Raw genomic sequence first — 13,293 nt, 5'->3', positions numbered from 1 at the left:
ACATAATAAGTGTGTGGTGGGTATTTTTGTTTATTCACAAATGTAGATTTTTCAAAGCAAAACCATCCTTCCTCTACTCACTTGTTTATAAAAAATAATGGACAAAAAAGAGCTGTGGGACTATAGCAACTAACAAACTAAAGATGCTAGAAAACCACTAGTTTGTTTTTTTCTTTTTTCCCATTTATTTAATATTTCCTAATATACATATATTTATTTGCATATTAGTTTTTTTCTTATGCCTGTTCTATTTAGAACAGGCATACACTTGTAAAGGACATAATGTCATGGCTGTCTTGAGTTTCCAATCATTTCTACAACTCTTATTTTTTGTGATAAAGTGATTGGAGCACATACTTGTTTGTCACAAAAAACATTCATGAAGTTTGGTTCTTTTATGAATTTATTATGGGTCTACTAAAAATGTGACCAAATCTGCTGGGTCAAAAATATTCATAGAGCAATGTTAATATTTGGTTACATGTCCCTTGGCAAGTTTCACTGCAATAAGGTGCTTTTGGTAGCCATCCACAAGCTTCTGGTTGAATTTTGGACCACTCCTCTTGACAAAATTGGTGCAGTTCAGCTAAATTTGTTGGTTTTCTGACATGGACTTGTTTCTTCAGCATTGTCCACATGTTCTCAATGGGGTTTAAGTCAGGACTTTGGGAAGGCTATTCTAAAACCTTAATTCTAGCCTGATTTAGCCATTCCTTTACCACTTTTTACATGTGTTTGGGGTCATTGTCCTGTTGGAACACCCAACTGTGCCCACGACCCAACCTCTGGGCTGATGATTTTACATTGTTCTGGAGAATTTGAAGGTAATCCTCCTTTTTCATTGTCCCATTTACTCTCTGTAAAGCACCAGTTCTATTGGCAGCAAAACAGGCCCAGAACATATAATACTACCACCACCATGCTTGACGGTAGGAGTGGTGTTCCTGGGATTAAAGGCCTCACTTTTTCTCCTCTAAACATATTGCTGGGTATTGTGGCCAAACAGCTCGAATTGTGTTTCATCTGACCACAGAACCTTCCTCCAGAAGGTATTATCTTTGTCCATGTGATCAGCAGCAAACTTTAGACAAGCCTTAAGGTGTCGCTTCTGGAGCAAGGGCTTCCTTCTTGCATTATAGCCTCTCAGTCCATGGCGATGCAAAACACACCTGACTGTGGACACTGACACCTGTGTTCCAGCAGCTTCCAATTCATTGCAGACCTGCTTTTTGGTGGTTCTCGGTTGACTCTTGATCATCCTGACCAATTTTCTCTCAGCCGCAGGTGATAGCTTGCGTTTTCTTCCTGATCGTGGCAGTGACAAAACTGTGCCATGCACTTTATACTTACCAACAATTGTCTGCACAGTTGCTCTTGGGACCTTAAAGGCCTACTGAAACCCACTACTACTGGCTCCAAGTGACTTTCCTGACTTGTTCAAGTCAATGATTTGTTTTTTCAGATCTGTGCTGAGTTCCTTTGACTTTCCCATTGTCACGTTTGTAACCGAGTCTAATGACTGCATCACATGAGCCCTATTTAAATGGGCTCAGAGAAGTCAACAGGTGTCGTCAATCATAATCACTCACATTAAGTTAGAGGTCATGCCATGAAGCTTATTTGATTTGATTGTAACTTTTCTATATCCCCAAAATTGATAATGTATGTTGCTGTATGTATACTTTTGACCCAGCAGATTTGGACACATTTTCAGTAGATCCATAATAAATTCATAAAATAACCAAACTTCATGAATGTTTTTTGTGACAAACAAGTTTGTGCTCCAATCACTATCACAAAAAAATAAGACTTGTAGAAATGATTGGAAACTCAAGACAGCCATGACATTATGTCCTACACAACTGTATGTAAACGTTTGACCACGACTGTGTATGTGTATATATATATCCATCCATCCATTTTCTTACGCTTATCCCTTTCGGGGTCGCGGGGGGCGCTGGAGCCTATCTCAGCTACAATCGGGCGGAAGGCGGGGTACACCCTGGACAAGTCTCCACCTCATCACAGGGCCAACACAGACAGACAACATTCACACTCACATTATATATATATATATATATATATATATATATATATATATATATATATATATATATATATATATATATATATATATATATATATATATATATATACACACACACACATATAGATATGTATACATACATACACATATACCTACATACATATATATACATACACATATATACTGTATATATACAAACAAACATACTGTACATACATATATACTGTATATATACATACATATATAATGTATATATACATACATATATATATATACATACATACACAACATTAAGTATACTTAATATTTTTGGCCACTGTAAAATACACTTTATACAGTGCATAATATTGTACATATAGTACATTATGCTAGATCCACTGGACATCCATTGCACCGCTGGGGCGGGGCGGTCCCCTCCAAGGTTTCTCATTGTTATCCCATTGGGTTGAGTTTTTTCTTGCCCTGATGTAGGATCTCAGCCGAGGATGTCGTTGTGGCTTGTGCAGCCCTTTGAGACACTCGTGATTTAGGGCTATATAAGTAAACTGATTGATTGATTGACATACTTAGACTTATTTGCCATACAACTAGATGGAGCTCGCGTACCAGTTTGAGAATCACTGGTCTAGATAATATTTAGTTGGTGTAAATTTTGCTCCAAAGTCACATTTGACCCCCTTTATGCAAAAATGGTTCATTTGTGGAGGCTAATAAACCCCTCCATGCCTCACCCCAGAAATATATATCCTGATCATTGCTAAAAAAAAAAAATTCCAGACACAGACAAAAATGGGACTGTTGGCGGGAGGTTCCAGCCAACAGTCTCAGCACAAGTGAGCAGAGCGCAGAGGCGGTGACTGGGAGAGAGCATGTACTAGTATGTCCGTCACAGTGTGATGTCACAAATTGCCCACTGTCATAAAGTGCGTTAAGAGGCATCCAAAACGGCTTGAATTATAAAAGGAAAAGGGGGAAAATACGGCAATTTAACCTAACAATTTTAATGGCTCAGTTTAGTTCAATTGGAAAAAACTCTTAATGAAAAGAACACAGCAAATATTGAAAATCTCATTTAATACACAAACTGATACACAGTACAATCTGTTTGCCATCTACAATATTTTGTAACCTCCCACTAATTTGCTCCAAAGAGAAGCTGATTATTTACTATTTAGGGAATTACACAAAGTTTACAGGGAATCATAAACGCATGCATTTTATGTGAAATGTGTCAAATACTGTTCTGCTTATTTAAAAAAGTGCACTTTGTTTTTACATTTTTAAAGACTTCCGCTGAAAACACAAGCAGTAGCGCTTGGCATCATACATGTATCTTAAGTAGTGTTGCAACTTGCAATTAATAACTGTGCATAGATTTGATCATGTATTTCTACAAAGCCCTGTTTAAAAGTGCAAATGTTTAATAGCTTGCTTCACTTTGTCATTGTAGTCTGCGTCTAGCCAGACGCCTCACATCTTCTGAATAGTTTCAAAGCGCTTTGAAGGTAAAAAAGCCCTATACAAGTACTATCCGTTTACCATTTCCCCTCTGAGATGACATGCTCAGGAGACGCCCGTTTAAACCACTCGGCCCAGGAGCCGTCATAAACGCACACCCCCGGGTGGCCCAGCAGGTGAGCGCCCAGAACGACGAGACACGCTGTGACGCCAGAGCCGCAGGTGGCCCAAAGCGGCTGGTCCAGTTTCACGCCAGCCTCCTTGAACAGTCTGGACAAGTCGTCATTGGCCAGATATTTTCCGGAGGCGTCCAAGAAAGACGTGAATGGCATGTTGACTGCACCGGGGAAGTGGCCTGGCAACGTGCCTGTAAAAAAACATCAAAATAATAAACAAAAACAAATATAATGAAAGCATTTGATTACATTTTTAATATTCCAAAATATTTTTAAACACATGACCAAAACCAAGATAAGTAAACCCACATCTGACATATTAACAAAAATATGTCCAAGACACAAAAAATCCTTTAAAAATGTTTGAATATAGCCAACATGAATTTATAAATTAAAGCCTTCAAGATTTTAAATCATAATGACACTAATCTGTTTGTGTAATTGTAGTTTAAGTGCATGTGTGGCTGTATTGATTCAATAGTACACCAAATATGCATTCTAATAGACCATTATTCCAGTAGATGAGCCAATATTGTTGTTTAAAGAAGTTGTGATTATTTAATTACACCTTATATTACAGGTACATTATACATTATTTTTTTTAAAGTTTGTTAAACCATTGTGAACAAGTTGGATATTCAGGACACATTATTATTTCCATCATTGTTGTTATGGTGCCTTTTCTGGAGATTACTTTCTTATGAAATCTGACTGGATAACCCAGAAATCTCTAACCTTTTGTTCTTCCAAGAGCTACTTTTACAAAAAGGAAAAACGCAAAGAGCTACTCCTTTTTTAAATGTTTATTTCTCATAGCTTATTTTAACCCTAATATAAGGGAATACGCTTGTTTAGCCAAAACATGTTGGTATCCAGAACTCATATTTTCTATAAAAAATATTTTAGAACATGGAGAGGTGATAGAAGAAAGGTAAAACAATAATACATCTATTTGTGGTAGCATTGGAGAAAGTTATGTACAAATTTCACTGTTGCATGTCATTACACATAACTGTGGTGCACTCAAGGACCCTCAATTAAAGTTAGAAACCGAGGCATCACTAGTTTTTAAAGACCGGGGGGTACCTAACTCCCAGGAGATGCACAAATAATAATATAATAATAATGATATATAATCAGAATTCATATTTTCCACTGATGATTATGATAACCCTGTGTGTATCAGCTAATCTCTACACCAGGGGTGCACATTACGTCGATCGCGAGCTACCGGTCGATCGCGGAGGGTGTGTCAGTCGTTCGCCAGCCAGGCATTAAAAAAATAGTCCTAAAAATGAGCGATCATAAATCTTCACTATGACGTCACTTTCATCACTTGATTGACATTCACGGCACCTTGAGGGTCTTCTGAGATGACGCTGGCAGCTGTCAGCTCATTATTAAGAAAAAATTACCGACAGGAAGGCGAGAAACACTTTTTATTTCAACAGACTCTGGCGCCGTACCTGTCGTCAAAACTCCGAAGAACGACTGCACAGTTCCTGCCTTCACAATAAAAGCTCTGCTTCATCCTGCCTGTGCTAAGAGTCTCAGAAAGCTGGCATGCACAAGCTAGCAAGCTACGGAGTTTGCCGCCGATTGTATTGTAAAGTGTATACAAAGGAGTATGGAAGCTGGACAAATAAGATGCCAAAAACCAACCACTTTCATGTGGTATAGGACAGAAAGGAGAACTTTTTTCCTCCTCCATTTGAAAATGCGGACGTTATCAGCACTACTGTCTGATTCCAGTCAATGCAAGTCATCATAATCAGGTAATACACCAACTTATATTCTGGTCTTCATGAAAGAAAGGAATCTATGTGTGTTAAACATGCATGTATTATCATTAAACACCTTTAACTTGTTAACAATATTAACTATATGTGTTAACAATGCTTGTATTATCTTTAAACACCTTTAACTTGTTAACAATATTAACTATGTGTTAAACATGCTTGTATTATCATTAAACACCTTTAACTTGTTAACAATATTAACTATATGTATTAAACATTCTTGTATTATCATTAAACACCTTTAATTTATTAACAATATTAACTATATGGGTTAAACATGCTTGCATTATCATTAAACACCTTTAACTTGTTAACAAAAACATATATTTCATAAGTAAGTAAATATAAATTATATATATGAATGAGGTAGATCCCCACGACTTGATCAATTGAAAAGTAACTCGCCTGCAGAAAAAGTGTGAGCACCCCTGCTCTACACTATGAGGTGAACATTTGACATCTTTATAATGATATTTAAGTGAATAATGACAAATTCATGACAGGGACTGAAAAATATCAGCTGGGGGTCATGGAGTTTAAGGGGGTTTCAGAGATTTTACCATTTTTAAGATGCTTTGGAAATTTACCGACGGTTTCTATCTACAGTATTAGGTGTTATAGCCCACTGGCCGACCCAATGTGCTGTTAATAGAATCACTGATAAAGACGTAATATTTGATTGTGAAGCTGACAGTCCGCGCCTTGAATTTTTGTGGAGATTAGTTGCGAATGGGAAGGGCTGTTTCTGCCATGCATTTACGACCAGGCAAGCGGCAAAATCCCACATCCTTCACCACTGAGAGCGGTGGATCACCCACTACTATGGATTCCATTAGTTTACCGCAAATGCATTACCTCCAAAAAGCGTCGTATTGGCATTGGAACATGCCTATATTTAATTGATTTCTAGCGTACCACTAGATGGAGCCCACGTACCACTACAGTTTGAGATTCACTGGGCTAGAAGAATACTGGATCTCCGATAAATAGGTTGTATCCAGTCACCAAACCAACATGGCTACTGTGGCGCAAACAAAGTGCGAACTATCTGACTATGCCAGGGGCATAGATCTTACCATTAAAATCAAATACGAGCAAAACAAACAAAAACTATGCAATGGAATCGCTCTCTATACGTTATCAAAAAAAGGTTTATCGAGTGAGATCAAGGATTATCCGTCGGTCGAGTTCCAAGACATGTCGAACTATCTGGTGCTCCAGACGTCATTCTACAGGGCAAAACAGATGAAAACTTTTGAAAAGCATGGAGGTTCACAACTTTTTTGTGTGGGGCTGGGTCAAGAAAATAAGTATAGTGCATGCATCGTTTTAGCTCTAGTAGGGTTGCATTTCATGATTTAACTTCGCGTTGACAGCCATGTTTGTTGCCTTATTGTTGCTACACGCGGCGTTTACGAGTATGCGTGTTTTTACCAGTCTTTATCAAAATATGACTATAGATGTCAACATTGTGTATGTGCTGAAAGCTTCATTTATGATGGCTGCCTTTGGAATAAGCTTAACTCTTTTAGGTTTTGCTCAAAGTTGATTTCTTTTATTTAGACTTGCCGAGTTTGCGCTCTACAAAACACTCGTAGCAAAAATGCGTTTTAAGAACTCCGAAAAAAGAATAATATCAAAATAATACTTAAATAGGAAATACTGAACGTTAAAAGTATATCAAACAAACCTTTAACAAAGTGATCACTGCAAACTTTGCTTCCTTGGTCTGAAATGTGTGCCTCTTTTTTTGTCATGTTGCGTAAAATCTTGACATCCTTCACCCTTCTTGATTACCTCTGGAGGAATTTTTTAAAAAAACATCCTTTTCGCGATTGCGATTTGAACGGTTCCAACAGCCTAAAATGTGTAATAATTTTGGTTGTGCTTACCAACCTCGAAGCAATTTTATTTGGTACATGATGTAATGATAAGTGTGACCAGTAGATGGTAGTCACACATAAGAGATACGTGTAGACTGCAATATGGCGCCAGTAAACAACACCAAACCTTTAAATGTTCCATTGAAAATAAAGAACATTACACACAGCACTCAAATATCTGTCAAAATGTTTTAGTATGACTTTGAAGCTGCTTGATGGATTGTCGGCCCATTACGGCTACCGTAGTCAGAGATACTATGGTGTGTGCATAAGGACCGCAAAATGGCACCCATTAGCAGACATATTATTTGGCGTTTTGTTTCACAATATTATGCAAAAGCAACTTTTCTTACCTTCTGGTACCTGCTGATGTGTATTTGAGATCTGCATAAGTCCTGAAAATGTGCGCACATTCGTCACTGTAGTCCGTCTCACCATAGTCGATAAACTTCTACTTTTTCTCTATCTTCTTGTTATGGGACATTCATCCTCTGCTGTTGCCATTTCTAATATAAAGTAGTGTAAAGTTCTAACTTATATCTCGCTATGGAAGCACTAAAAACTACCAGTGCAGTGGGTTTACATAATTCACCCACGGAACTTTAGTTATTAGGGTTCCGGTCGGATGTTTTTTCTCGGGACACATTTCCGGTGATGTTATTGCACTAGTGAGCCACGGATGAGAAGATGCTGCTCCGTTGTTGATTACAGTAAAGTCTGAGGGGACAAGCGGTAAAAAATGGATGGATGGATGAATGTCAATAAAACAGTTAGCTCCATCTTTTGACACTTCTTCCACTCCCGTCCTTGCACGCTACACCGCTACAACAAAGACGCTGTCGAAGGTGAGCCACGTAAATAAGACCGCCCACAAAATGGCGCATCCTGAAGCGACTGTCAGAAAGCGGCTTGAAGATGATCTGTAAAACATAATCTATGCCAGTATTTTTCAACCTTTTTTGAGCCAAGGCACATTTTTTGCGTTTAAAAAATCCGGAGGCACACCACCAGCAGAAATCATTAAAAACGAAACTCAGTTGACAGTAAAAAGTTGTTGTCGCAATTGTTGGATATGACTTTAAACCAGACCTGGGCATTCTGCGGCCCACGGGCCGCATCCGGCCCTTTGTACGTCCCTGTCCGGCCCGCGTGAGGCCAATCATAAATTACAAAATACATTTTAAAAAGTATCTATCTCGAGTGTGCAATACAACGGTGCTGATTTTGTTTTGAAAAGCGTTATTTGTATGACTTCCGTGTGGACGTATGCTCGTGCGCGCAGCGGCAATCACAAATTACAAAATAAATTTAAAAAACCATCTATGTCGTGCATGCAATACAACTGTGCTGCTTTTATTTTTGAAAAGTGTTATTTATGGGAGGTTCGCCCGGTTATCCCAGAGACGCTAAAAAAAAGAAAAGGTGATGACGAATGGCGTGTTTTCAACAAGACATGGACTGCCAAGTAAAGGTAAAGCCGTGTGCTTAATTTGTGGTACACATGTTGTTGTGTTTAAAGAATATAGTGTAACGACCTGCTGAAGTTGATGTTGTGTTCTTGAGTTGCGTAAATGAGGAGTGAGGATATGTCCGTGCGGAAGGAAATAGATAAGTTGAGCTGTGTTAGTATAGCTTGCTCAAAAAAGTTTAAAAAGAGCGTCAGACTTGGTGTGCACTTTTTCTGGACGCTACAATTGGTGGCAGAAGTAAAACTTTGCGCATATTGCACTACTTAATTGTGTGCGCAGCCTGCCACGTGAGGGAGAGAGAGAGAGAGAGAGAGAGAGAGAGAGAGAGAGAGAGAGAGAGAGAGAGAGAGAGAGAGAGAGAGAGAGAGAGAGAGAGAGAGAGAGAGAGAGAGAGAGAGAGAGAGAGAGAGAGAGAGAGAGAGAGAGAGAGAGAGAGAGAGAGAGAGAGAGAGAGAGAGAGTCTACAGGTGCAGCTCACGCTGCTTGCCATGGGGGAATTCCGCCCTCAATGAAGACTCCCATGGTTTGATGGCAAGGCGAACTGGGAGGCATTTCATCCCACTTCTGACATCAATTGTAGAGTCCAGAAGAAGTGCACACCAAGTCTGACGCTCTTTTTAAACTTTTATTGAGCAAGCTATACTAACACAGCTCAACTTATCTCGTTCTTTCCACACGCACAGCTATCCTCACTCCTCATTTCCGCAACAGCAACGCTTCCTCCTTCTTCGCCAATCACCTTACAGGCGTGCTACGTTCACAACAAAGAGGATGCAGGATAAAGTGACAGAAATTGAAATTTTTGCATGGTATTATACATCAGGAAGTGTTGTGTAAGAAAGTGTTAAAAAATAAAACCATCAAAAGCCATCTGCTTTTGTATAAAGATACGTTAGGTTAAATGAAAATATTATTATTTTTTATCTTACGGTATATCAAAAATAATTTAAGCAAAATTTAATTGAAATATTGTCGGTGTGGCCCTCCAGCAGTGCTCGGGTTGCTCATGCGGCCCCCGGTAAAAATTAATTGCCCACCCCTGCTTTAAACCATAACAAAGCATCACTATAGCTCTTGTCTCAAAGTAGGTGTACCGTCACCACCGGTCACATCACGCCGTGACTTATTTAGACTTTTTTGCTGTTTTCCTGTTTGTAGTGTTTTAGTTCTTGTCTCGCGCTCCTATTTTGGTGGCTTTTTCTTTTTTTTGGTATTTTCCTGTAGCAGTTTCATGTCTTTCTTTGAGCGATATTTACCGCATCTACTTTGTTTTCATCCTTCTTCGTGGGGACATTGTTGATTGTCATGTCATGTTCGGATGTACTTTGTGGACGCCATCTTTGCGCCACAGTAAGTCTTTACTGTCGTCCAGCATTCTGTTTTTGTTTACTTTGTAGCCAGTTCAGTTTTAGTTTTGTTCTGCATAGCCTTCCCTAAGCTTCAATGCCTTTTCTTAGCAGCACTTACCTTTTGTTTATTTTTTGTTTAAGCATTAAATACCTTTTTACCTGCACACTGCCTCCCGCTGTTTCCGACATCTACAAAGCAATTAGCTACCGGCTCCCACCTACTGATATGGAAGAGTATTACACGGTTACTCTGCCGAGCTCTAGACAACACCAACACATCATTTGCAGACTAGAATTACTGGTTTGCAAAAAATATTTTTTACCCCAAATAGGTGAAATTAGATCATCTCCCACAGCACACCAGATTGTATTGCACGGCACAGTGGTTGAAAAACATTGATCTATGCAACATTTTGACCAAAGAACCACCATTATTATGTAGACCACAAGCAAATGTTTTAAATTTTGAAAAAAATCATAATATGACCCCTTTAATGCGCCTAATAATCCGGTGCGCCTTTTGTATGAAAAAAGACCTGACTAGACCTGCTCATCGGCAGTGCGCCTTATAATCCGGTGCGCCCTATGGTCCAGAAAATTTGGTAATTAATTGTTTTTAATGCATGTAAACATGCCAAGACTGTATGTGTATCAGGTGGTGATGTTGGGTTTAAGGTGGGAAGGGGGGCCCTTTAAAGGCCTACTGAAATGAAATTTTCTTATTTAAACAGGGATAGCAGGTCCATTCTGTGTGTCATACTTGATCATTTCGCAATATTGCCATATTTTTGCTGAAAGGATTTAGTAGAGAACATCGACGATAAAGTTCGCAATTTTTGGTCGCTGATAAAAAAGCCTTGCCTGTACCGGAAGTAACGTGGCGTCACAGGTTGTGGAGCTCCTCACATCTGCACATTGTTTACAATCATGGCCACCAGCAGCGAGCAAGTGCCCCTGGCTGCAGCGCAGCGACAGCGGTTCGGACCGAGAAAGCGACGATTACCCCATTAATTTGAGCGAGGATGAAAGATTCGTGGATGAGGGTAGTGAGAGTGAAGGATTAGAGGGCAGTGGAAGCGATTCAGATAGGGAAGATGCTGTGAGAGGCGGGTGGGACCTGATATTCAGCTGGGAATGACTAAAACAGTAAATAAACACAAGACATATATATACTCTATTAGCCACAACACAACCAGGCTTATATTTAATATGCCACAAATTAATCCGCATAACAAACACCTCCCCCCTCCCGTCCATATGACCCACCAATACAACTCAAACACCTGCACAACACACTCAATCCCACAGCCCAAAGTACCGTTCACCTCCGTAAAGTTCATACAGCACATATATTTCCCCAAAGTTACGTACGTGACATGCACATAGCGGCACGCACGTACGGGCAAGCGATCAAATGTTTGGAAGCCAAAGCTGCGTACTCACGGTAGTGCGTCTGCTATCCAACTCAAAGTCCTCCTGGTTGTGTTGCTGCAGCCGGCCACTAATACACCGCTTCCCACCTACAGCTTTCTTCTTTGCTGTCTTCATTGTTCATTAAACAAATTGCAAAAGATTCACCAACACAGATGTCCAGAATACTGTGGAATTTTGCGATGAAAACAGACGACTTAATAGCTGGCCACAATGGTGTCCCAATATGTCCGCTACAATCCGTGACGTCACGCGCAAACGTCATTATACCGAGACGTTTTCAGCAGAATATTTTGCGGGAAATTTAAAATTGCACTTTACTAATCTAATTGGCATGTGTTGCAATGTTAAGATTTCATCATTGATATATAAACTATCAGACTGCGTGGTCGGTAGTAGTGGGTTTCAGTAGGCCTTTAAGAGTCTTGTGTATGTGTGAAAGGTGGCAGAATTTGGTGCTACGCCCCTGCGTGTCGTTATGATAAAAACAAAGAACTAAAGTACCCTAATAAATATCCTTCTCTTATATGGCAAATGTTTGCAAACTAACTTACCAGAGTGACACAATGGAAAATAATGATAGTAGGGTTGTTATTTCATGTGTTAAAAAAGGTTATGAGGTGGACTCATAAAAGTGTGTTCATGTTTCTTCAAGTGTATGATCTCATTGAGAAACATAAATGCAAACTTTACATTTTAAACAGTTAGCTTCTAAACGTCAAACTAAACCATTATAATGAAAAGCCTGCTCAGCCTGCTCACCCTCCCTCGGCTCCGGCTCGATCCCCTTAAACCTGCCCGCAGACCTGGCGTCCACAACTTGCACCTGCTTGGTCCTGATGTTGTCCAGCATGTCCTCATAGGTCTTCACCCACGTGGGGTTCGCGCTCACCCGGAAGTCCCTGGGCTCCGGCTTCACGTGCTCCGCTGTCACGGGCCGACCCTCGGCGAGCCAGTTCTTCATGCCGCCGTCCAGCACCGACACCGCGCCGTGCCCGAACAGCCGGAACATCCACCAGACGCGTGGGGCGCTGTACGAGCCGAAGCTGTTGGTGTCGTACACCACCACATGAGTGTCGTTGTCGACACCCAGCTCGCCCACGTAGCGTGAAAAGTGGCTGCTCGAGGGCAACATGTGGTCGTACGGCGAACTGCGCTCGCTACACTCGTCTATGTCGAAGAACGACGAGCCCGGTATGTGTTTCTCGGCGAATTCCGCTTTGGGATCCCGCTTGGTTATGGGTAGGTACCATGACGAGTCCAGCACTCGAATTTTGGAGCCGACCAGACCGTTTTTGATGGCGTCTGCTAGCCATTGGGCCGAGACCACAGCGCGAGCTTGTGCCGCCATGACAGTCCGTAGGTACACAATGTGACCACTAGAGGGGGGCGGAGAACAGTCGGCTTGTAAAAACACAAGAGAGAAGTGCAAAGTAACCAACCATCCATCCATCAATTTTCTACCGCTTGTTCCTTTTGGGGTCGCGGGGGGTGCTGTAGCCTATCTCAGCTGCGCATGGGCGGAAGGCGGGGTACACCCATATTAACCCAAAAATGTTTGAGTCAGAAACATACATTGTGATTATTTGTACTATATGTTCTTTGTATTAAAGTCTTCAACAGGGGGCAGTGACCCCAAATAGGTCCACAGAGGGTTTTTTATATTCCCCACGCCATTTTT

The 13,293-nt window shown here is 40.5% G+C and overlaps 1 protein-coding gene across 1 annotated transcript; it reads right to left on the bottom strand.

Annotated features, from left to right (window-relative positions):
• Positions 1 to 3,110: 3,110 nt before the first annotated feature.
• On the bottom strand, positions 3,111 to 13,093 carry LOC133642973 (3-mercaptopyruvate sulfurtransferase-like). The gene is made up of 2 exons (XM_062037396.1): positions 12,375 to 13,093; positions 3,111 to 3,872 (listed from the first exon to the last, which is right to left on the bottom strand). Exons 1-2 carry the CDS (start codon positions 13,063 to 13,065, stop codon positions 3,583 to 3,585), a joined length of 981 nt encoding a protein of 326 aa, XP_061893380.1. The 5' UTR covers positions 13,066 to 13,093; the 3' UTR covers positions 3,111 to 3,582.
• Positions 13,094 to 13,293: the final 200 nt, after the last annotated feature.

This window comes from Entelurus aequoreus, linkage group LG25, assembly GCF_033978785.1.
Source record: "Entelurus aequoreus isolate RoL-2023_Sb linkage group LG25, RoL_Eaeq_v1.1, whole genome shotgun sequence".
In the NCBI taxonomy this organism is placed as follows: Eukaryota; Metazoa; Chordata; class Actinopteri; order Syngnathiformes; family Syngnathidae; genus Entelurus; species Entelurus aequoreus.
Note: the sequence above shows the minus strand (reverse complement) of the source record. Positions and strands in the feature narration are given on the sequence as shown.

What these genes read in the sequence shown, in the direction of transcription:
- LOC133642973 (XM_062037396.1), bottom strand. Translation starts at nt 13,065, where the DNA reads ATGGATGGATGGTTGGTTACTTTGCACTTCTCTCTTGTGTTTTTACAA. An exon ending in CGAGCCGGAGCCGAGGGAGG is followed by an intron (nt 3,873 to 12,374) that starts GTGAGCAGGCTG and finishes GTTTTTTTACAG; the next exon opens with GCACGTTGCCAGGCCACTTC.